Here is a 23,417-nt window from a genome sequence, read left to right on the forward strand (position 1 = left end):
TAGGGAAAGCCACTTGTAGGTTTGATTGGAAGATGTTCTTTGTGCTCAGTAAAGCCTGTCAGTTCTGTGGAAAAGTCAGCTAACAAAAAGAAAATACCCTTTTCTGTTTTCTTCGGCTTTCCTACTGTCCAGCTACTGTGCACTTGATTGCCTCCATTCTGTGTCTTGGAATTTAAATGTTTTCATACATCCAAGATTAAAACCTTTTGACTATTACAAGGACTTTTTAAAACAGCTGAAGTAAGACATGTTTATCTTCTTCATCTTGAGATTGCCTCATCATTTCTATAAGTGAAATCTGTGGCAACTGATTATTTGAACAGACTTTCCAGATTCTTTGTGGGCATCGCACATCAGACTCACTGGTGCACTTGTCGCACTGATACGGTTTATACTGTGTTATCTTGTGTGCTGGTTTTCTTTAAAAACACACAAAGCCCCCCAAAACAACACCCCCTGTTCCCCAAGTAAAAGCTGCCTAGGCTTGACAGGTTTTTTTCCCAGCATGGTTTATACCTCTCTCCAGTTCAGCAAACTTGGCAACACATAACTGCGAGCACATGGATCCTAATGAAGAAAACTGCTCAAATACTACCAAAGTAAATGACTTTGGGGAAGCAGATGTATGTGCAACTCAGAATTTTTTAAGATCCAAGGGTGTAATTATAAAGAAATTAGAAGGGAAAAGCCCCAGGACTTGCAAAAACTAGGTTATTTCCTGAGGGTTGATTTTTGTCCCGGGTGTTACGGATTGCATACCTTTTAGGAGATTTCTGTGTATGTGAGAATTAAAGAACCCGCTTTTTTTTGCCGCACAACTGCAATGTGTGTGAGACAAAGCGAAGCAGCTTGGGGAGAGCGTGGAGTTGCTCAGAAGACCACACACTGATGTCTTATTAGTACCTTCAATAAACTCAAGTAATTATTATGTTTTTTCCTCCATAGAAGCGCGTACTGGAGATGGGCCCTGAACTCTATAAGTCTTTTCTTATCTCTTGCACTTACTTCATTGTTCTGAATGATATCTTTCTGTAGGTAGAGAGGCTGGTACCTCCTAACTCAGGCTTGTAGGAAACAAAACATATTAGCAACCAAAAAAGTGTGAATTCCTCCATCTGTCATCTTGCAGTTGACTCTTTTTACCATGTAATAAGGGTTATTTAAATAATGTTAACTAGAATTATAGAGAAGCAAACCATCATTCTCAAGATGTTTGTTAAAAGTGTTCTGTACTTATTGTTGCAGGAGCCTTTTGTGACAAAATGATATTTTGTTAGAATTTTTGTTTTCCCCCGTCATAATGTAATGATGGAGGGGGAAGTTCTGGCGTTAGTGTTTACATTTGTCGCAATTTAAAAAACCCCACCATAATAGTTATTTTTCATTTCTTTCATCGTGCTAAGCTGTTCGCTAACTTGCTTTCCCTGCAGTCCATTTTAGGAATTGTAGGGAGTTACATGACTTAAATTGTAAGAAGCAGTAAAGATTGTTCACCTAAATGTTTGACCTAGCTCCCTAACTGTTTATTGTAGATATTTATGGAATACCAGGCAGATGAAATTTTAGAGCGGACGTAATTTCTGTGCAGTAGAAGTGGAAAAGTATGACTTTAAAATTTCAGTGATCAAAGTGCATTCTTCAAAAACCTACGTGGGAATCTGCTTGTTTGCTGTCCTGCTCTTTAAAAGTTGTTACTTCAGAAATGTTTAGCAGAGTGCGGTGGTGATGGGTAGAACAAAATGGGCTACTTGACAAGAGTATTTGTTTTGAGCTGAGTTAAGTTGTTCCAGTACATTTTGCCTGCCAAATTGAACATCCTTTGTGAGATGCTTCAAAAATGGAAGCAAATGCACTGAACCTTGGTTTTATATTATAATGTCAATTTGGGCAATAATAAATTCAGGTTATTTACTCTTGGCATGATATATTCTATTTTGCTTTGACAATACTTTACTCTTGTTTTTCTTCCTCTTAATTGGTGTGCATTTACTTCTTAGAAATAAAAAGCTCTTTAATATTAGTTTCACAAGATACAGGATTTTTGCAGTTTTCCTGTCACTGAAATGGATGTACAGTATGCACAAGAGAGTCCCTCAAAAAGAGACACCAATTATTACTCTTCAAATGTAATTGCTCCTGAGAAATGAAAAGTAGAAATGGAGACTAATTGTGTATCTGATCACCTGAGAATTTAATTTTAAAAATAGGCTACAGGCTATTATTTCCTAATTTTGCAATTCTTTGGAGATGTACAAGCGGTGATTAAAATGACTGTTAGAAAGTGATATTACAGCATTTATTAATAGAAAAATTGGAAAGGATATAGCTCCTGAGCTGCTGAATCTTTTGTCATGAAGATGCTAAACTAGTTTTTAAGGTGACAGGCATTCAGGGTGCTATATATCTCCAGCACATCTTTGATTTAAGCTTCGAGGTAGTGTCTGTCCCCCTCCATTTTTTTGCTTAATTCCAGTATGCTCGTTCGATGAGGAGTGGACCAGTTTAAATGGGAATGTGATACCCGATACTGAAAGAACAAAGCAGAATTTAGAGGAAAAAACCTTGGTTTTGATTTCTCTGATGCACCTGTAGCTACTGTCAAATGGGTTCACATGGTTGATGGAGTGTGCCTGCGTGTTTTTGATTTCATGATGGGGGTTAGTGCAAAAAAAAAAAAACAAACACGCAAAAAAACCTTTGTGCTGAAAGTGATTAGTTGCCTATTGACAAATATAGTGGATGTATTTGAACATATTTCAAATGTCACGTTTATTTTTTTCAAGTAACTTGTGAATGTGAATTGCTACATGCTTTTTAGATAACAGTCACTGTGTGTGCTCATCAAGTTTGCACCGTTATTTCTACTAACCTTTTTATAAAAACAGAAAGCTTAGTTTAAAAGTTGCAGGAGGAGTCGGATATTTATGGTGATCTTCCATCTGAGGGTTTTTATGCTTTTTAAAAATTCTTTTGAAGTAGAAATGAGAAACTTTGGTGAAATTTAAAGTCTCAGCCAATTTAAGTCATCTTTATAGCTGAAAACTTGGTATATCTTATTATTATCCCCCAGATTTATATATCTGAAAGATGGGGGTGGAAAATTGTCTATCTGCCGTATTAATCGCTTTCTTTTTTATTTTTTAACACTGTTTATTGAATCAACTTTTTTTCTCGTTGCTGTATGGTTCTTATAAAAATACATGTGGCAGCAGCACTGAAAGAACATCAGAGGATAAAGAGAGAAACCATACGGGCGTTTTGGGACTTGGTACTGCCAAAAGACCAGTACAAAAATAGCGTAGAAAAAGTGCAAATGGTGTAAGACCTGGTGGGGAGGAGGAGGTCTGGTTAAAACCAGAGATAGAGAATGATTTAACTAAAGAATTGATTAATTAGCTTCTATAAACACTTTGTTGCAAAACCATGAACTTTTGTGTGGTGATACCTCAATGCAACACGTTTTTCTACAGTGCCTATAATTCTCTAAAAGAGTTTTCCCACTGGAATAGTGTTTTACATTTTTGAAAGACGGAGCTATGGTGCTACAAAATACAGTGGCATATTAATGTTTCTTGCTGAGAGATATGGAAAAATTTGAAATCTAATTTCTAGCTCTGGGGAAAATCTCCAAACCATTAGTACTGCAAAAGACACAGAGGTATTAAGTCTCTCAGTATTTCATAATTATCAGATCTGTGTTTTTCAGTAATGATGATTAAGCAATTATAGGTAGCCACCTGTAGATATTTAGAAGCTAGGCTGAATTAAAATGCTAATGCTTTTTGATAGTTGCTCTACTCTTTTGGTTGTATTAGTAAAATTATGGAAACTCTGAGAAGTCTGAAATGTTTTTCTTGATAGTAAAAGTTCATGTTTTTCCAAGAATCCACAGCATGCTTTTTTAACAAGAGATTTCATCTCTTCCATATTCTACTCATGAAATGTTTTTCTTTATACTGCTCATTTTCTCAGTCTGTAAAAGTTTAAAGTTGTTCATGTTCATCCAGTGTAACAAATTACCTAGCTATTAAAAAATATATTTGTGTAGAGATATTAAAGCAAAAAAGGAGGAGAGGAGCTAGCCTGTTCAAATTGCACGCATTCTTTAGACAGTATTAAGGAAGAAGAAAGAGCGATGACAGACCTATAACACTGGGCTGAAAATACACTATATATTGCACTATATAGTGAAAATGTAGGTCATTTTTACTTCAATGTGGAATTCATTTCTTACTGTATTTCAGTATATATAATTGTACAGAATTTCTTGGTACACAACACTCACTGGATTATGACCTGACACTTTTTGGCAGATGCTTTCTGGACTTTGAAAATTAAGTATTACTGGTCGTTTTAAGCATGTTTGAAATAACATGTAGCACAGCAATGCTATTTCATGGAAGATATTTTTGTTTTTGTGTGCACTAGGGTACTGTGGAGCTGACATAAAAGCACTTTGCACTGAGGCTGCCTTGATTGCCCTGAGACGACGCTATCCCCAGATTTATGTGAGCAGTCAGAAACTACAGCTTGATGTTTCTTCGGTAGTTCTCAGCGCGCAGGATTTTTATCATGCAATGCAGAATATCGTGCCTGCTTCTCAACGTGCTGTGACATCTTCAGGACATGCGTTATCTCCTGTGATCAGACCACTGTTGGAACGTACCTTCACTAACCTTCTTGAGGTTTTACACAAAGTGTTTCCTCATGCTGAATTTAGCCAGGGTGACAAAAGTGAAGGTATGTGGGTTAGAGGTTTGTTTTGTTTTTTTTTTGCAAATGCTGTTTCAATTTGGAAAGATTTCAAGTGCTAGCCTTAAAACTGATGTGTATTTGGTTCAGTGTTACGTTAGAACGTAAAGACAGTTTGCCATTTTAAATACAAGAAACAATGGGGCATAATCACGGAATTTTTTTGGATGTTGCTTAATTATTTTTGCTGATTCCAAGTTGGTGTGGAATTTCATAAACTGACCTATGTAGGCCAAGATCCCATAGGTGTGAGTGCCATCTGAAAAAAAAAGACCCACAAGTAATTTACATTTTAAATACAAGGAACAATGGGGCATAATCACGGAATTTTTAAAGTTGGATGGGACCTCTAGAGATCATCTAGTCCAACTCCCCTGATAAAGCAGGATTGCCCAGAGCACATTACTCAGGACTGCATCCAGGCGGGTCTTGAAAATCTCCAGAGAAGAGGACTCTACCCCCTCCCTGGGCAGCCTGTGCCAGTGCTCTGTCACCCGAACCGTAAAGAAGTTTTTCCGTGTGTTGGAACGGAACTTCCTATGTTCCAACTTGTGCCTGCCCTGCGCTGGACTCTCTCCAGCAGTTCCCTGTCTCTCTTGAACTGGGGAGCCCAAAACTGGACACAGTATTCCAGTTGTGGCCTCACCAGTGCCGAGTAGAGGGGGGAGAATCACCTCCCTCGACCTACTGGTCACACTCTTCCCTATGCAGCCCAGGATTCCATTGGCCTTTTTGGCGACAAGGGCACATTGCTGGAACATGGATAACTTACTGTCTACCAGGACCCCCAGGTCCTTCTCCTCAGAACTACTTCCCAGCAGATCCACCCCTAGCCCATACTGGTGCCCAGCATTCTTCCTCCCAAGGTGCAGGACCCTGTACTTGCTTATGTTGAACGTCGTTAGGTTCTTCTCTGCCCAGCTCTCCAGCCTGTCCAGGTCACTGGATGGCAGCGCGGCCCTCTGGAGAGTCAGCCACCCCTCCCAGTTTGGTATCATCAGCGAACTTGCTGAGGATACACTCTGTCCCCCTCATCCAGGTCATTGATGAATATATTGAGCAAGACTGGACCAAGTATTGACCCCTCGGGGACACCAGTGGTTACAGGCCTCCAGCTTGACACTGGTCCATTAATCACAACCCTATAATCATACAGTGGAACAAAAGAAAAGAGTGAACACTGTTACTCAGTGTGTTAGGGCCTGACATTGGTGCTCCCGTCCTGAGTGTCATTTACCTGTCCCCAATCCTTTGCTTGTTGATGGTGCAGAAGCAGGCAGGGAAGGAGTGCTATGGGGAGGTCGCAGCTCAGCGGGTGAGACTGTTTAGCTGATGGTCTCTACTGGTTAACGAGAAAGTCCCAAGGCTTCCCTCCCCTTGAACTGGCCTGATGCGCTCCCGGTCCTCTGAGTTGATTCTGCTGGCTTAGCAAGTGCAGAACTATTTGCTGATTTGTCACGTTAGCTTTTCGCCAAATTAGTGAGTAAAACCAACTCGCTAAGGGGTCAGATGTATGCCAGAACCCTGCTGCAATGGGAGCGATGCGAGTGCGTTGAGGAAGCAGGGAATAAGAAGGAATGTGACTGACTGTTTTGACTGGCAGTGAGTCAATAGGTTCTGGGTTGATTTTTACCCAGCTGTTCTCTGAGACATACCGTAACAGTTACCCTGGTTATTTCTTGGAAGTTAAATATCAAACAAGGTATCTTGATATCTTTGATACCTACTTATTCTGGCATACTATTTTCTACTGTTCTTATCTGGGATATCCCTCCTCCCCCCCAAGCTGTGTAAACCATACTTGTGGTTGTGTGTGAATAACTTGAAAATAGCCCAGTCGTAAAGCAAATCTGTGACAGCCATCACTTTCTTTTCATGCCTATTCCAGAGCACACTTTCAGCCTGCAGCCCGGGCAGCTGAAGCTGATCCCTGCTCTGGCTGCGGCAGTTCCCCCAGCCCAGCTGTGCATTTTTGCTCCATCCCTTGTGCTTACTTTAGTACGTCAGGCCCTTTGTTAAAACATTTTAGCCAGAAAACTCATCCAAAAATGATGTATTTTTGTCAGGTTAGTTTTCTGCTGACTGTGGGATAGCTGGAAGTTTTAACAAGTGTCAGAGTTGGCACGAGATGGGACCTGGGAGCGTGTGGTGGTGGTAGGGGGAGGTGAGCTGGCTTGCAGCTGCAGTTAGATCAGATTAGGCTCCCTCGATTGTATTAGGCTCTCGTAGCCAAAGTTGTTTAAAATGCTTAAGTCTCTCTGTATGTTATTAGCTTGTTGGTAATGCTCAATTTGAAGATCTTCAGTATTGTTGATGAATTGAATTAGATGTCTCTGTTGCATAGATCTAGTTCGGAATATTTTCTTTGGTTACATTCTTTACATTCCTATTTATTACTGGTCATTATTGCTAACAAAATGAGTTGGAAGCATTGATTGAGTTAAGTAGTAGTTTTACTAGATAATTCTGCTGCTATGGCTACTGTTGAACGTTTGTAGATAATCACTTTTGAAGGTAGAAGAACTGAGGTTTCTTTTGAATTTTCCTCTGTACCTTAGTTTTTCTTCTTACCCCCTTAAACCTAAGAAAATACTGAAAAATAAGCTTAATCTTTGTTAAAAACAGCAAAATCCACTTTCATGTACAGTGATTTGAAGTGTAAATGTAGATTACACACTATTGCTTTGGTTTTTCTTGAATTCAGAGCCAGGTATATGGCAGATGCTTAATGGTGTGCTTACAGTCTGCAAATCTAGTTTTCTACCTGTCTTTGCAGTCTACTAATGATTTCTGTTTCTTGTAATTCTGTGAATCAGACACTCAAGCAAAGGATGTCACAGAGGCTTGATGCTTGAGATTAAACGATGGGTTGCCTTTTTTAATAATTATATATTTTAGGAAGCAAAAACTGTGTCCAGTGCATGAGCATAGGACTTACCATGTAGTCTGCATTTGGTATAGCCAAAATTCTACCTGTTTAGGGACTGCAGTGAGCCAAGAGGAGTTAGGAGGCCTGTCTGTGTCCAGCTGATTTGAGGGCCTCTGTCCTTGCCCAGAGCTAAATGTTCCGCAGCTTCTGCCTTGCTCTTTCTTTCTGTGGTCTAGCTTTTGGCCACTGGTTGGGGTCTGCAAGTCTTTTTCATCTTTGCCCTCTGAGGAATGATTGTCAGCTGTATGATTGCATCATGCCTTGCCAAGGGATGTGACATGTCCTCATCCCATACCAGCAGAATATCATTCCAGCCTACTCTGAATCCAGTTTCTTACATCACACAGCCAATTAACTAAGGGAACCTTTGTTGTCTCTTAACAATTTTTCCTGGGAGCCGATCTCTAGTGGCCTTGAAATGGCATCTCTGTCCAACACTTCATGCTGGCTTGAAGTTGATGCCTTTGTCCCGTGGTGGTGGTTTGATCAGTGTAGCAGGACCTGTGCCATAGCTTCATGTAAATCAGGCAAATCACGCAGTGGGTCGTATATTTGCGAATAACCCTTAGATCTTTCTGTATTTTACACTTTCATTTCACAGCAGTCCATTTTTCTAAGTGGCTGTGGTACTGTTAGGATGTCTGGTGGTTGCCCTGAACAGCAGTGTGCTGCTCTGGGCTGCTCTCAGAAATGCTGCCCATCTATCGCAAAGCATTTTGTTCCTCAGGAGATCTGCCCTCTGCACTGCTCTCACTGTACAGCTGAGTAGCTGTGACCATTTTCATCCTGTCGTTGTGGACTGATTTCTCTTTGGGAATGAGAATGAGTGGCTTGCTTAGGCTAATATCAACTAAACTCCTTTCCTGGGGCAAATAAAGAGCTTGTAGCAGTTTATTTCCCATTGTCAAATCACAGCGGTCTACTCTTAGTCCCGTTGCAGCTCCGATAGCTAGTTTAGCTGTACCTGATTTTCAACTGTCAACTGGTTGTTTTGGTTTAATGCCGTATTTGTATTTTTTGCAGTTGTTTGTCCCTGCAGTCTTTCAAATGCTGTCAGTCTTTTAGCTTTTTGTTTCTGAAGGTCTATGCAGAAAGCACTTCAGTTCATTATGGTACTATATTAGCAAAGGAATTAAAATAGATTAACGTATAGTATATGAACGTTGAATGAATTGAACTGATTTTGATTAAAAAGTAATTTGGTGTTCTTTGGTGGGTTATCAGAGGGTGGAAAACAATTCTTCATAAATATACATTGTCTAGGTAGTCATGCTGAGAATAATTTTGGAAGAAGTGTACCTGTAAAAATTTGGGCACTTAGAACAAATAAATAAGTACAAAATTCTTTATAGTCTGAGGAATTAGAGATTTTATAACTTTATCCTTGAAAAACCTCTAGCTGTGAAATAAAACCAAAGGAAGCATTTCCTAACAAGTTAAACATTTGTTGTATTTGCGAACTTGTTCTGCTTGATGGTTTTAAAAATAAACTGAAGTGATGATTAGACTTCTACAATATTTAATTTGTTTTGGTTTTTGAAGTAATAAGTACTTATTATTCTGTATTCTGATATTTAGACAGTTTTAACTCATTTTTTCTACATTTGAAAATGTGTTATAATTTACATGAAGATTGTAATGTCTTTTCTTGTTTGTTGTGTGTGTACTTAGAAGTGATAAGGTTCTAATTAATATATTTCTTGGAACAGATGTACCAAGTCTAATATTAGATGATAGTGAAGATGAGAATGCTTCATCAATTTTTGAGACGAGCTGTCACTCAGGATCACCAAAGAAACAGTCATCAGCTGCTATACATAAACCCTACCTTCATTTTACAACGTGAGTGTTTCTCTAAATGCATATCACCAGATAAATAAAACAATGAAATTCTTGTATCAGGAGAGGTAACAAAGATGATCTTTTGTGTTGTGGTAGGTATGGTGTTCTGTAATAGCAATGTGTAAGTGTATGGACAAGAGTTTTAGATATGTGAATGGTCTTAGGAAAGGCCACATCCTAGACACAGTAATCAGAAATATTTTGCAACAGTCAAATGTAGCTTAGAAGTAAGGATGTTAATGCCAGTTCTTAATTGTAACAAGCCATTTTGATTTGAAAGATTAAGAACTGGGAAGAGGGAGGTGTGTAGGAATATCCAAAGGAGAGATAGTTTGCTTTTCCTTGGTCTAAAATACTGTTGAGTTTCAGTGTAGGCAAATGTTTGGGTGCATTATATAATTAATTCATTCAGCATTCCTAACATCTTCCTGACATCGTATTTTCATTTTTTTTCATAGAATGTTTCGGGGAATGGGAATTTAGCGTGTGTGAAATTTGGATGAGTCTTTCCTGTATAAATTGGACTAGCTACAGTAATTAACAATAATAAACTAACATTTCTTTGTTTTGTATTAAGAATAGTTTTAGACTACTTTGTGTGGTGGGTTCTGCAGGGAGTTTGCTAAATAAAGAAAACAAGATTAGGAGAACCGTTCAGTGGTAGTACTGTTTAGTAGAGCCATCTTGTGGAAAACTTCTAAAATTTTTGTGCTAAAGAGTGATACCTGAACAGCATTTACGGAAATCTAGGCTTAAAAAAAAGGATTTAAGTTCAAATAGTTTGAGGTACATAGTTGAATATTTTTATGCCAAATTTTAGCTTTTGTTGTGGGGGCAGGAGAACAAACCCAAACCCAAAACAATGATACGTATTTGTGTGGATGTGTGTCTATATATAATAATCTCAAAGAGTATGTTTATTTTCATAAGTTATGTAAGCCTCCCTTAGTCTATCTTTCTGAGCATTTTTGGTTGCTATCTGTGTGTGTAACCTCCGCCACCAGAACTGAAAAGCCAAAGATCAGCAATATTCATAGCTGTTACAAAATATTTAACCTGAAATAAACCCAGCCAGTCTTGTTTCGCTGTCGGAGCTGATTGATGTGCAGATAAAAATGCCTTAATGAGAGAAAATGAAAATTAATTTTAAAAAAATTTTGTTTCATAATAAATTTTCTATAAATGGAAAAGACTTTGAATGGAAAAACCTAATGCTTCTTTCTTCATGTCTCCCTCGTCCCCAAAACAGGGCAAAGTCCCCTAAAACAAACCGACACAAAAAACCCAAAATCCTTGTATGGACTCCTTAGTATTTCTTCTCAACAGCAAAAACAAAAAATAAGTTTACCTTTGCAATTTTTCCTTTAAAATCTTTCTTCTTTCTGGAAATCTTGTGAACAGAAGCGTATGAATATTCTGGAATAGAAGAGGAATAGTGTTTTTATTCAGTCCTACTTCAGGTCCCATTTCTTACATAAACAATGTATTGAAATGTTAGGTGGTTCTTGGAAATCTTAGGTAGCACTTTAAGGGATGAATGGATTGACCTGGGATTCCTGAGGCTACTGAAGAGATGTTTTCATTGTTAGGACTGAACTAGGCTGGATTAAATAGATATGGTCACTGGAAGTCCCTTAAGTCTTTTTATGTGATTGAGGAATTTGTTTTAAATAAACTGATTATAATCAAAGTTTTCATGAATTTAATATGTGAATATGTATATTCACAGGTGAATTTGAATTAAATTGTTTTGAAATCAAAGAACAGACAGAGCTTGAGTTACTGCGACTTGATGTAGCGCTGAGGTATCCTGGAGTTACACTAACTAATCTTTTAAGGCTATTGTAGTAAACTATTACCTATTACTGAAGGCCTTTTGGATTCTAAAAAAAATCTTATTTGATATCTCCATCCATTGATAACATCAGCATGTTAATTGTCATTTGTAACTGTTGTTTTGCTGCAGGTCAGCTTACCACCAGCCAACCTCTTACAGACCAAGGTTACTGCTATCTGGAGAGAGAGGTTCGGGTCAGACTTCGCACCTTGCTCCAGCACTATTGCACACTCTTGAAAAATTCTCTGTACACAGGCTAGATTTGCCAGCACTTTATTCAGTCAGTGCCAAAACGCCTGAAGAATCGTGTGCACAGGTGACGTTTCAGATTCTCTTGTAATGAGTAAATTATGTCATTCTGCATCAATATAAAGGCAGCTAACTGGAATGTAACTTAAAAGCCAAGTTTTCATAGGCTCCTTCTATTTTCGTGTTTAAAAGAAAGGAGTCTCTGGAGGGTGACTGAAATCTCTCTGCTGACTAGTGAGAGTAATTACGTTTTTAACTTGCCCCCTCAGTCACATACCTAATGTCAAGTAAGCTTAATGTAGTTCCTGATTTTCATTTTACTAGCTTGTGTATGAATTGGTGTGCTGTGGTTCTGGGTTCGGTTACTTAGTTTTAAGTGTTTTATGCTTCAAAACAGTTTGTGGTGGATTTTGCATGGATTGCAAAGCAGCTTAATTTTCGTCTTGATTGTTCGGTCTTAGCAAGGTTTTAAAACATATATGACAAGTAGTTGTTTGTAGTCTCCCTAGCACATTAACTTAAAATAATGGAATGATGCAGCTAACAGTCACAAACACTTGTTTAGAAAGCCTTTGTCATTAGATAATTTTATTTTACTGGAACGTTTGTATATAAAATACCACAAACTTGAGTCATTTTCTATTCCACAAGAATTTTTATTACTCACAAGTGATAATAATCAGTTTCTTACTTTAAATACCACTGTTTCTTTTAATTAGATCTTTCGCGAAGCTCGAAGAACAGTACCAAGTATTGTTTACATGCCTCATATTGGTGATTGGTGGGAAGCTGTCAGTGAAACTGTGAGAGCTACTTTTCTAACTTTGCTGCAAGATATACCATCTTTCTCCCCTATATTTCTACTGTCTACCTCTGAGTCCATGTATAGCGAATTGCCTGAAGAGGTAAGTTTGCTGTGGAAGGAGGTGGTGTTGTGGGGGGCGTGTGCTCTTCAGAACGCTTTGATTGTGTAAAAACATTCTGTTTTGCACTGGTTTTCTAACTTAATTTAAAATATGTCAAACTGAAAATGTAATATTAATTAAACGATTGTAATTTTCTTTAATAAGGGGTGTACGTCCATATTACTGATTTTCATAATCTCTGTGTTACTTTGCTGAGAAGACAAAATTGTTCATTTTGTCAGTTGTTCATTTTGACAAATTACTCCAGTGTAATTAAATGCAGATTTAGTCTAAAGACGTAACCGTTAGCTTTATGTCCTCTGAGCTTCAGGACTTCAGGATGGGGGAGGGGAATTCCGTTTTGTTTTTTTTCCCCTCTGTTTTTCCCCCCCTGTTTTTTTTTTTTTAATCTTGCCCTCTCTCTTCTCTTCACTGCAGAGGTAGCCACTGTTAGGATCATGGGATACTGCCGAGTTTAGTTACTACAGAAAGTTCAGTGAGAATTACAAGTATTTGTTTTCCCTAGGCTGTGGATGCAGCTTTGGGTAGACTTTACTGTCTTCTCTCCTGTGGCTAATTTTGAAAAGTTTGTGACTATTGTCTTAATGTGGTCATTAATCATGTATTTTTGAGTGGGGGCTCAATTTTCATATGGCTTTTTTTTTTCTTTTCAGGTGAAATGTATTTTCAGAATCCAGTATGAAGAGGTTTTTTATATTCAAAGACCAAGTGAAGAAGACAGATTGCGATTTTTCAAAGGGTTAATTCTTGATGAGGCAGCGATGCCCCCACCAAGAAGGAAACAGGCTGGTAAACTAAGTTACAGTAAAACCAATAATAATGTGATCTGAATGTTTTCTTTCATGGTATTTTCCTTTTTCAAAAGGTGTGGGTGAATGACAGTTAGTGTAATTAACATTTGACAGTGTTAATCAATGCCTAGACTAAATTTTGTGCATTACAGTTACCAGTTTTGGAAATTGGAGAGCTGTGGGCTTAAGGATGCAGTGATAGTTAGATCGATGAGGGAAATCAAATATATAATGAAATTTGGAGTGGCATAATCCCAAGAGCGACTGTGTTGTTAATATTTCCATTGTCTGACTTCTTGCTTTTTTCCCTAGCTCTTCGTGCTCTGGAAGTTCTTCCTCTTGCACTGCCATGTCCAGCCCGTGAGCTGTCAGAAGCAGAAAAACAGCGAATGGAGGACCAGGAAGAGAACACGTTGAGAGAGCTGCGGTTGTTTCTCAGGGATGTTACCAAGAGGCTGGCCACAGACAAACGCTTTAACATCTTCAGCAAACCGGTGGATATTGAAGAGGTCTTGTTTCAGTAATGTGCAAACAATGAAGTTGAAACTATTAGAATATAAATTAAAAAAAGGAAATGGCTACGTTAATGAGAAAAATAGATGTTTGATCCGTGATCTTTCCCCTCTGAAATGCCGACTTTTAGCTGATGAGGTAGTCGCAGCCTCATCAGCTGTGGTGCAAGGAGTTGGAGCGCATTCTTTGGCTATACGAGTGACCTATTGAAAAACCTTGTGCGTTCCTGTCAATTTTATAACTGAAATCAGCATTTAAAAATGCCATCACTCCTATCCTTACCAGTGCTCTTGAAATATTTGAAACCATAAATATAATTCTTTAATAAAAGCTTTTACAACACTGTAATCATAGACATGATAATATTGGGAAGGTGATCTGTGTTCTGTAATGTATTCAGCATTAATAGTATTGTGGAATAATTTCAGCAGTAATGCTCGTGGATGCCATTAATCACAGATGGTAGCACATTATAAGGCATTAACTGGTCGATTATGGAGCGTGCACACCTAACTGATGAGACAGTTCAATCTGCAAATCTATTTTCGGGTGCTGCTATATGAAAAGGATTGTGTTTGGTCTGACTTTGAGATCAGATGCTGGCCCACTGCAAGCTTTGCAAGCTTGCTAATTAAAAAAGAAATGCTTAATTTCTTCTTAAGAGAAGCATCTCATTTGGAAGACACTAAGAGATGAATATGGGGCATTAAAAGTACAGCATTGTAAAAAGGAGATTTGCAGTGTAAATTCCAGGCAGGATGGAACAGACATCTTTTATGGGCCCATGTAGTCCTCTCTTAATTTGAGCTTTCTGCAGTGTTTTGTAGCTGACTGTTTTTGAAAGACTGACAAGAGCTCTTTAATACGGCAGCTTACAATGTGAGCATGGTCTGAGCAGTAACTTTGATTTTTATTATGAAACTGCTTGGGAGGTCCATTGTTGTAGGAAACGCTTCATACTCATAGTAAAGACAGTTTCTTTCCCCAAAGAACTTGCGGTCTAAAGGGCAAGTAAAGTAGGAACAAATTACCATCCTTGTTTTGCAGATGGAAAGAATTGAAATGTGAATTTGTTACTTAAAGACTTGCCAAAACCCCCTGCTAATATATCGCATCACTAGAAATAAATGTAATCCTTTTTGTCCCACCTGGTGCATTTAAGCACAGGACTGTCTGTTTCCATGAGAGCCCGTCTGCTTGACTTCATTAGAAAATGTGTTAAGTTTGCTCCACTCCTACCTGTGTTGCGGAGGATGCTGCTATGTGATAAGTTAAGGATTTTCCTGACTAATTCTGCAGCAATGTTTACAGTTTCCAGTGAAGATTCTTTCTGATGATGTGCTAACAGGAAAAGGGAGCCCATGGCTTGGCTTTCCGATCACTGAAGCAATTATCATCATGTTTCCACAGAGGGAGACAAAAAGAGACTTTCTGCCATTTTAATTTTTCATCATAAATTTCAATGCGTATATTTAAGGAATTAGGTGATAGCCTGCTGTCCACTGAAGTATTGCATTAATGTTAGTTTATGTTCTAATATATTTTTGTATAAATGTCTACAGGTTAAAAAAAAAATTCTTATGGAGCCGTTATGGCTTGATCTGAATATGTGTTTAACTCTTCACTATTTTGGCAGGGACTGTCATACGTGGGTGATTTCAAAAGGAAGAAACACAATACTGTTTCTGAGGCTGCCAGTATTTTTAATTGATTATAATCTTAATCACATTGAAACATTCAAGTATAGGGTTTTTTTCCTTGAAGTAAATAACAAATTCATAGATTTTTTTTTTTTTTTTGCTGAACTTTGTTAGAGCAGCTGTGCTCATGGATTTGACTATCAAGCTTGAGCCCCTTATGGTACCATTAATTACATTAAATACTTTTAGTGTACCCTAGTGGATGCTAAATCTCCAGTTACGAGTTAGGCTCATCGTGAACTCTTACACTAGGCTTTCTATTTAGACTGTCCTCCTGTACAGTCAATCTAATGTCTTCAGTTGATAAAGCCTGATTTTTGTTTTGTTGAATGAGTGATTTAAAGAACTATTCAATAGAAGATATTTTAAAGCTGATAATTTGACTGTTCAGTTTAATGGGAACTATACCTTTAAGGTGAACAAAATATAGCTCCCCTAGTTTTTCCTAGCATTTTGAGTTAGTCTGATTGTTTTTTGCTTTTCTAACCCAAGACAGTGCTATAACACTATACAAAAAAACCCCAACACAACAACAGTCTAAATAAAATTACATTTACATAAAAGTACATTTACGTTAAAATGTTTTGCCTCAAAAATACCATTAAATTAATTTTGAAAGATAAATTGGTGATCTAATGAAGAAAGAGTAGCTTTGGAAGTCCTATTTAGTCTGATATAACTTCTGTTTTCAAGATAAATCTGTTGTTAGTTAATGTTTAGTTAATGAATTAGAGCTAAGCATGCGGTATAAGTAAGAGTGTAAAGATGTAACATTGGCAATGTTCAAATGTAATGCATGTGGTCCTGTGTCATTTCTGTATGCTGTTTGTTTATAGGTTTCAGATTACCTTGAAGTTATCAAAGAGCCAATGGACCTGTCAACAGTAATAACCAAAATTGATAAACACAACTACTTAACAGCCAAGGATTTCCTAACAGATATTGACCTGATCTGCAGCAATGCGTTGGAGTACAATCCAGACAAAGATCCTGGAGGTAAGAGCCTACTTCATTTTGGCCTACCTAAACCCAAAACCCTGGTATTTCATCACATATTTGGTTACTATTCAGGCATTTAAATAAACCGCATGCTGTGTGATAATTAGGATAAGCAAGTCCTAAGTGTCTGTGGTTTTAGTGTTCCGAGGCATGTCGTGCACTGGGGGATGTTGTAAGAGCAGGAGAGCTACAGCATTCAGAGTTGTTTTCTAATAAATTAGGTTTTGTAGTTCTTTTTGAATTTGATAGCTCCTTTTCAGTGAATAGAATTTGTATATGCAGCAAAACCCCAATGTAATTTGGAGAGCTCTGTAGAGAATCCTGCATGCAATCTGGCAGTGGCCTGCTTTATTTCCACATTGGCTTAGAACATTAAATTCACCCACAGAAATTAAGAACTATGTATTTGGGGATAGAAATAGAACAGGATAAATCATCAGGCAAGGAAGTCAGTTGCAGCTGATTAGGAGAGATTAGAAGGTATTGTCTTGACAAAGTGGGATGGGATGCTTTCAATTAAAATGGAATTTGTAGGTTGAAATGCACGTAAAAGCTGTTCACGCTCATAACTAAGGAAAGAACATCTTGTGCACTCTTTGCAAGGGCTGCCTTACAGTGTACATTGCCAAAAGAAAGCCTTTCCATTGGCAGCTTCATCAATAAACCAACAACAAAGCACCCTTTTAATGTAGTTGTATTTAATATAAGTGATACTTGGAAATCTGGGTCCATCTGCAAGTGTAATCCTAAGTGTTAAAAAGTTTTTCATTAAATCTTGTGAAATCATTTTACCGGGTTAAAACCTGATTTTCTTTATTTTTCTTGCTTCTCAAATTTTTGATGTTGTGAGACCTTTGCAAAGGTCTTGTGTGGACTAGAGACAATATAGTCTGGTCAAACAGTTAGACTTGTTTCACATTGCCTTTGGAACCCGGTGCTGGTTCGTATCTGTAGAAGATAAGCTTTATTTTTTCAATTTATGATGCATTTTGTTTTACAACTAAAAAAAAAACCAAACATTGATAATATACAGCAAAAGATTTTCTGTGTTCTTGATAACACTCTTGAGGACTTCTAATGTGTAATTGATGTGAACTAGTCAAAGCCTTGATGGACACTTGGGATTCTGAGTGTCTCTGAAGAGTGCCGGTTTAGAAGATGAGGACTATGAGACATACCTTCTACATGTGACTGGCGTGTGTTTGTGATTTAGTGATGGGCTTTCGGAAAAATGACAATAATATATACTCTTTGTTCTCATTTTTAGGCCATTTTGATCTTTGGGCTTGCTTGTTTAATTCTAGGAAATGTAGTCTGAAGAGGTTTTTTGAAGTTTTAGAGCAGGTGTTATGGGACTTGTAAGGTCGGATCTGCTCGGGATCATAAACAACACGGGTTGCAGGTTCAGTGTGGCAGAAACATAAAATAGCAAAGATAGCTTGGGGAACATTTAGTGGCAGACATTTTCATTGAGCTTGTCTACAGAGAGAGAGTCTTAAGAAATATATTTAAGGGAACCAAAATAGGGATATCTTGGTTTTCCTTGCCATCAGGACTGAGCTGGGAAAAATGGATCTGGCTATTTCTAGGTTAAGTTTTAGATTTGAGTTTCTCATCATTGAGTAGGTAATGAAAGATAGTTCTGTCCTCTGCACTGTCAACAACTGGTGATGTATTGCTCTTCTGCCATGCAAGATTTCTTGAGCTGTTGTATGAATACACTGCTGAAACAGCACGTTATGTATATGTGGAGTAAGCAGTACATGCGTTCAGATGCATTAACTAAATATTAACCTATAAATGTTCACATTCTTTAAAGCTGGGCGTATATGCTTGCCTCTGCTTCGTGCTTGAATTTGCAGAAGAATCATAGTATACCTGCTTCTGTCCTGTTGTTCAGTTGGAAAAAGCAGTTGGAGTGCCAGACTAGCTGGCTTTATATGCAGTGTAGTTATTCAAAATTTGCTTCTTTGGGTTATTTTTCCTTGTCCTTTGGTATAAAATTTCAGATAGGTTATATAGTAACATAGTGTGTTTGGTTTTTTTTCTTGCCCTCCATTGTTTGACCAGGAAATGTTCTTAAAGGCATGGAAACATAAGCATTGTCTGTTAGATATAATACTATTTGCTTCTTTGAAGCACTGACTGTGACAAAGTCTTGCCTGTCACAGGATATGAAGAAAGTAGTAATTCAATCAAATACTCTTGATTTGATTTTTCTTTGGTTTTTTTTTTTTTCTTCTTTTTTTTTTTAACCTTTTTCTTTCTTTTGTGAGGGCATCTTAAACTTTATTATCTGACCAACTTTTTGAAGTCTGATATCGCAAAATTACATCTGCAAAGAATGCAGTATATTTTTTGTGATCATAAAACATAATGTTTCACAAATATATGTGGATAAAAACTTCTAGTTTCCAGTCAATTAAGTGGCAATAGATTTCCCCAGAAAACATATGTAGGGCTCATTTGAGCTGGAACACTGGATGTTCTTTTTCACTCAGCAGTTTTTCCAGCTGTAAAATTTGCTGTTTCTAGAATTACAAACCTTGTTTAATAAATGTTCACTGATATTCTTAATTGTTGTCTTTAGTGATTATTAAAACAGATTAAATCTGCTAATTGTATAATATGTTGTAGAGATTAATGTTGATGTTTCCTGTTGAAGTACCTCCATCAACTGGAAAAAATAATTCAGTATGGATGAATTGACAAATTAAATATGTTTGTACTAAAAGCAAACAATGAGTGTTGTAGGTTTAATTGAAAAGCAACAGTCTAGATGTCAGTTTTCTCCAGATACGGGCTTCCTTATTAAGTTACAATTACTTTTCAAATTTCAACAGCGTTGGAATAATTTCTTTTGTGTGCTTCAAAGGTATGGGAACCGGTCTTCTCCGAATAAATGTGTTTTCATGAGTGGCATTTAGGCTTCCAGTGTGGGCAATATTTTTTTTGTCCTGTTCCCCAAGTAGAGATGAAAGTGGAGCAAACTTGAGGCTTGTTTCTTTCCAGTTTTTCTGAATGGATTAAAATGAGAAGGAGTTATTTAATTTAAGCAATAAAATAACCTGTTTTAGCACAATTTTGAAATTTTTTAACAGTTGTTAAATGAAAATGAAGCAATAATTTAAGGTTAAAAAAGAAAAAACAGGGGAGGAATACAAGCAAGCCAGGTCTACCTTACAGATTCAGGAGATGTCCAGTGTGATTTTTTGCACAGTATAATTGTATGAATGTTCCTAGACCCCGGTGGGTAAATTAATTCCTGGACAAGTTTCTTGTTACTTTTGGGACTCTCTGCACTGTACTCCTTTATACTGTGTAGATCTGCCTGTAGAAACTGGCATACCTGCTGATTCTGGCAAATTTCTAAGGATTGCAAGTTGATTTAGGTGTGTTCATCATTCACTGATTGAATTTGTTTATAAATGCCATGTTGATTAAAGTAACAATTTATACTTCTGAAAACTCTGGTATTTCTTAAATAGCTGCGTTATGATTGTTAAGCATGTTGTGGTGTTGATCCATCTACATTTTCATACATTCATAGCGTTGCCCAGTTACTTCTGTCTGTATCAGTGTTGTCATATACAATACAGAACAGCATAGAAATGGTAAAGAATTTGTGTAATTGTGATAAAATTAACAAGTGTGCTGTCCTGTTTTCTAGATAAAATAATTAGACATAGAGCTTGTACTTTGAAGGACACTGCTCACGCTATCATTGCTGCTGAACTGGATCCAGAATTTAATAAGATGTGTGAAGAAATCAAGGAAGCGAGAAGAAAAAGAGGTATATTTAACTTCATTTATTATAATGCAACATATGTGGGATAGAAAACAATTTACAAATGTCCGTATCAAAACTAAAATTTAATGGAACGTGGAATGCACGTTAGACTCAGGCAGTGCATGCTAAAGGGTAACTGAGCTTGAAACTTATCTACTTTTTCCAACTGTGTGAACTGGTCTGATAAGGCACCATCCTTCTTTACAAAAGAAGGACGCATTGCCTATTGGTGCAAAAAGTCTTGTAGAACATGGTGAACGGGTGAATGTTGGGATTGCTGTACTAACTGAAGATGTTTCGAAACCAGGGCTGTATTCTAAAAATGGCATGTAGTGCAGTGTAATAACAATTATAGTTAGGGAAAACAGCATTTAAAACAGTGGATTTTCAGTTCACCCTGGCATGTGCACAAGTGTACTTTTGGTGATAATCAGTTGATTTTTTTGGATTAAGAAACAACTGTTACATCCACATTGAGGGGAGCATAAGGTTGACAATGTAATCGTCCAGAATCAGGAAATGTGGCCCCCTGTGCTGGAGGACATCACTGACTTAATTTTTGTTTAAATTAGTGCAGTTGTTTTCAACTTGGAGTCCACAGACCTCCAAGTCTGTGCATAGCTTCTAAAGCGACCACATAAGGTAATCAAAAGCCCAAACTATTCCCGATAGGACTCTGTTTACACGAAAGATTCTGTACCTCCATGGAAAATTTTTAAAGTTCTGATAATTGAAAAAGGTTGAAAAACACTGGACTAGAACATTAGAACAAAATTTCATGCTGATTTAGGGATTACTGATTTCAATAATTTCAGCTTTGCCTTGGCAAGTTGTTTCCTGCTTTGCCTCATGCTTTGGTAAAAAATTGCATTATTTGATTCCTAGGTTGAATTTGGCTGGTCTTAACTTATAGCTGCTGGTTCTTGAAATAGTTCTATCAGTAGATTGAATACCCTTTATTAATAAATTTCTTTGAACTCTGCAAGTATCTGTACGCTTTCTCTTCTTCAGGTTTAAACGGATACAGTTCCTTTCATTTGCCCATTCAGTCATGCATTTTTTTTGTCTAATTCTGTACAAGCTTCCAGTGTGTGTCTTGAATTGTGGATAAGAGAACCAATTGTAATTCACTGTGGTTGTAAAATCAAACTAATATAATGCCTTCATTTCTCCTCTGTACTTTTCTATTAGAAGTATAAGAATATGCACAATTCTGTCCTTAGTGTCGCGCTGAGAGCTATGCTCAGTTAATTATCCATTATGAGTCCCCCATGATTGTTAAAGGTTATTGCTTCCGAGGTTAAAGTAACTGTAAGAGGTTTTTGTTACAGACAGTGACTATATAGCTTGTAAGTCCCTCCTCGCAAGTCTCGCAAGAGCTAACTGGAACGCTGCCCTTCTCTTTATGGCAGTGACCAAGTAATATGTATTTCTGGGGGCAAAACCTGAAGACCCTGTTGAAAGAGGTGTGTTTCCAGGAGTCATAATTAAGGCGGCTGGCGTCATACAATGAACTTGTTAAATCAGAAAAAGGAGATACTATTGGTGTCAGATGCTGGTTAGTGGACCTTCAGATATAGGTGGGTAACTAGCAGTACCAGTTGTTTGTGAGTGGCAACAACTCATGCACAACAACGGACAGGTTTCAAAATGCATTCTATGCATTGGCACAGAAACTTAGTGTCACAGATCACATTTCAAAGATGCCTTTGGACCACATTGTGGTGGTGAGCTCTGCAGTTGGCCCAGCTGGCCAGCTTACTGGATTAGCAAGGACAGAAGATTTGGAATGTGTGGAAGAAGCTGTGTAAGATTAACTGGTTATGAACAAAGAAAAATGTCTCAGGGTCTTGAGGTCTGAGGAAACTTCATGCTGTAAGGCAAGCACAAGAGATTGTCCTATCCCTGGATGAGGAGTTGTATCAAAGATTGTGATGTCGAACATCAAGAAGATGGCATTTCAGGCATGTACTATTGGCACTGGTCTTTGTAATGGATCGAAGGGATGTGAATGCTGATCAACCTTGCCATTACTTCCATTTTGCTCTAGAGAATATGCTCAGCAAGACAGAAGATCAGCAAAATCACAGTGCGTCTACCGGTCTAGACTTTGACATTTACCCTGTCTTGGAACAGTCTGGACAAGGCATATACTTGCATTTTCTTCTTTTGATTGAATGTCCACAATGTTATTAAGGGATTTCTGGTTTCTTCTTTGGATTGATTACCAGATGATCAGGTATAGAAGTGATACCCAGATCCTCCTCCTTCCCGTCTGCTTCATAGTAAGAGTATATTTTGAAATAATGGAATGTTTTAATGAGGAAATACTTGAGGAAAACTGTATAAGCGCTGTAAACTATGCCTCTTGCTGTCCAAAAGCTTTGTGCAACTAGCACACAAATGGTTGCTTATACCAGGCTGTTTGCCCGAGTGGAGCTACCCAACGAAATCATGCTGAATTGGGCAGCCAGCCTTGTTGCCTGACCAGTGTATGAGACAAAGAGGTGGGGAATTGAACCCTTAAGTACTTCTTTTTAATATCAACAAGAGATGTCCAAGCAAGGCCTTGAATGTTAAGACTGAAGTCACAGTGTGCTTCATCAATGATCTGGATAAAGGATAGAGTGTACCATCAGCAAGTTTGCTGATGACAGAAAACTGGGAGGGGTGGCTGACACAGTGGAAGGCTGTGCTGCGATTCAGCATGACCTGGACAGGCTGGAAAGCTGGGCAGAGAGAAACCTTATGAAATTCAACAAAGGCAAGTGTAGGGTCCTGCATCTGGGGAGGAATAACCCCATGCATCTGTACAGGTTAGGGGCTGACCTGCTGGAGAGCAGCTCTGTGGAAAGGGACCTGGGAGTCCTGGTGGACAACTGGATGACCATGAGCCAGTAGTGTGCCCTGGTGGCCCAGAAAGCCAGTGGCGTCCTGGGGTGCATCAGGAAGAGTGTGGCCAGCAGGTCGAGGGAGGTCACAGAATCACAGAATTTTCAGAGTTGGAAGGGACCTCTAGAGATCATCTAGTCCAACTCCCCTGCTAAAGCAGGATTGCCCAGAGCACATTACTCAGGACTGCATCCAGG

At 38.0% G+C, this 23,417-nt stretch overlaps 1 protein-coding gene across 1 annotated transcript in view; it reads left to right on the top strand.

Moving 5' to 3' along the window:
- ATAD2B (ATPase family, AAA domain containing 2B) overlaps positions 1–23,417 on the top strand; it is an 88,719-nt gene that overhangs the window by 46,718 nt on the left and 18,584 nt on the right. The window contains exons 17-24 of the mRNA XM_009885343.1: positions 4,429–4,740; positions 9,391–9,523; positions 11,490–11,676; positions 12,329–12,514; positions 13,189–13,324; positions 13,639–13,835; positions 16,376–16,535; positions 20,209–20,331. Of these exons, the coding sequence (XP_009883645.1) occupies positions 4,429–4,740; positions 9,391–9,523; positions 11,490–11,676; positions 12,329–12,514; positions 13,189–13,324; positions 13,639–13,835; positions 16,376–16,535; positions 20,209–20,331 (1,434 nt within the window). The remainder of the gene's footprint in view (positions 1–4,428; positions 4,741–9,390; positions 9,524–11,489; positions 11,677–12,328; positions 12,515–13,188; positions 13,325–13,638; positions 13,836–16,375; positions 16,536–20,208; positions 20,332–23,417) is intronic.

The sequence above is a fragment of the Charadrius vociferus genome, unplaced genomic scaffold (genome assembly GCF_000708025.1).
Source record: "Charadrius vociferus isolate BGI_N301 unplaced genomic scaffold, ASM70802v2 scaffold173, whole genome shotgun sequence".
Taxonomy (NCBI): Eukaryota; Metazoa; Chordata; class Aves; order Charadriiformes; family Charadriidae; genus Charadrius; species Charadrius vociferus.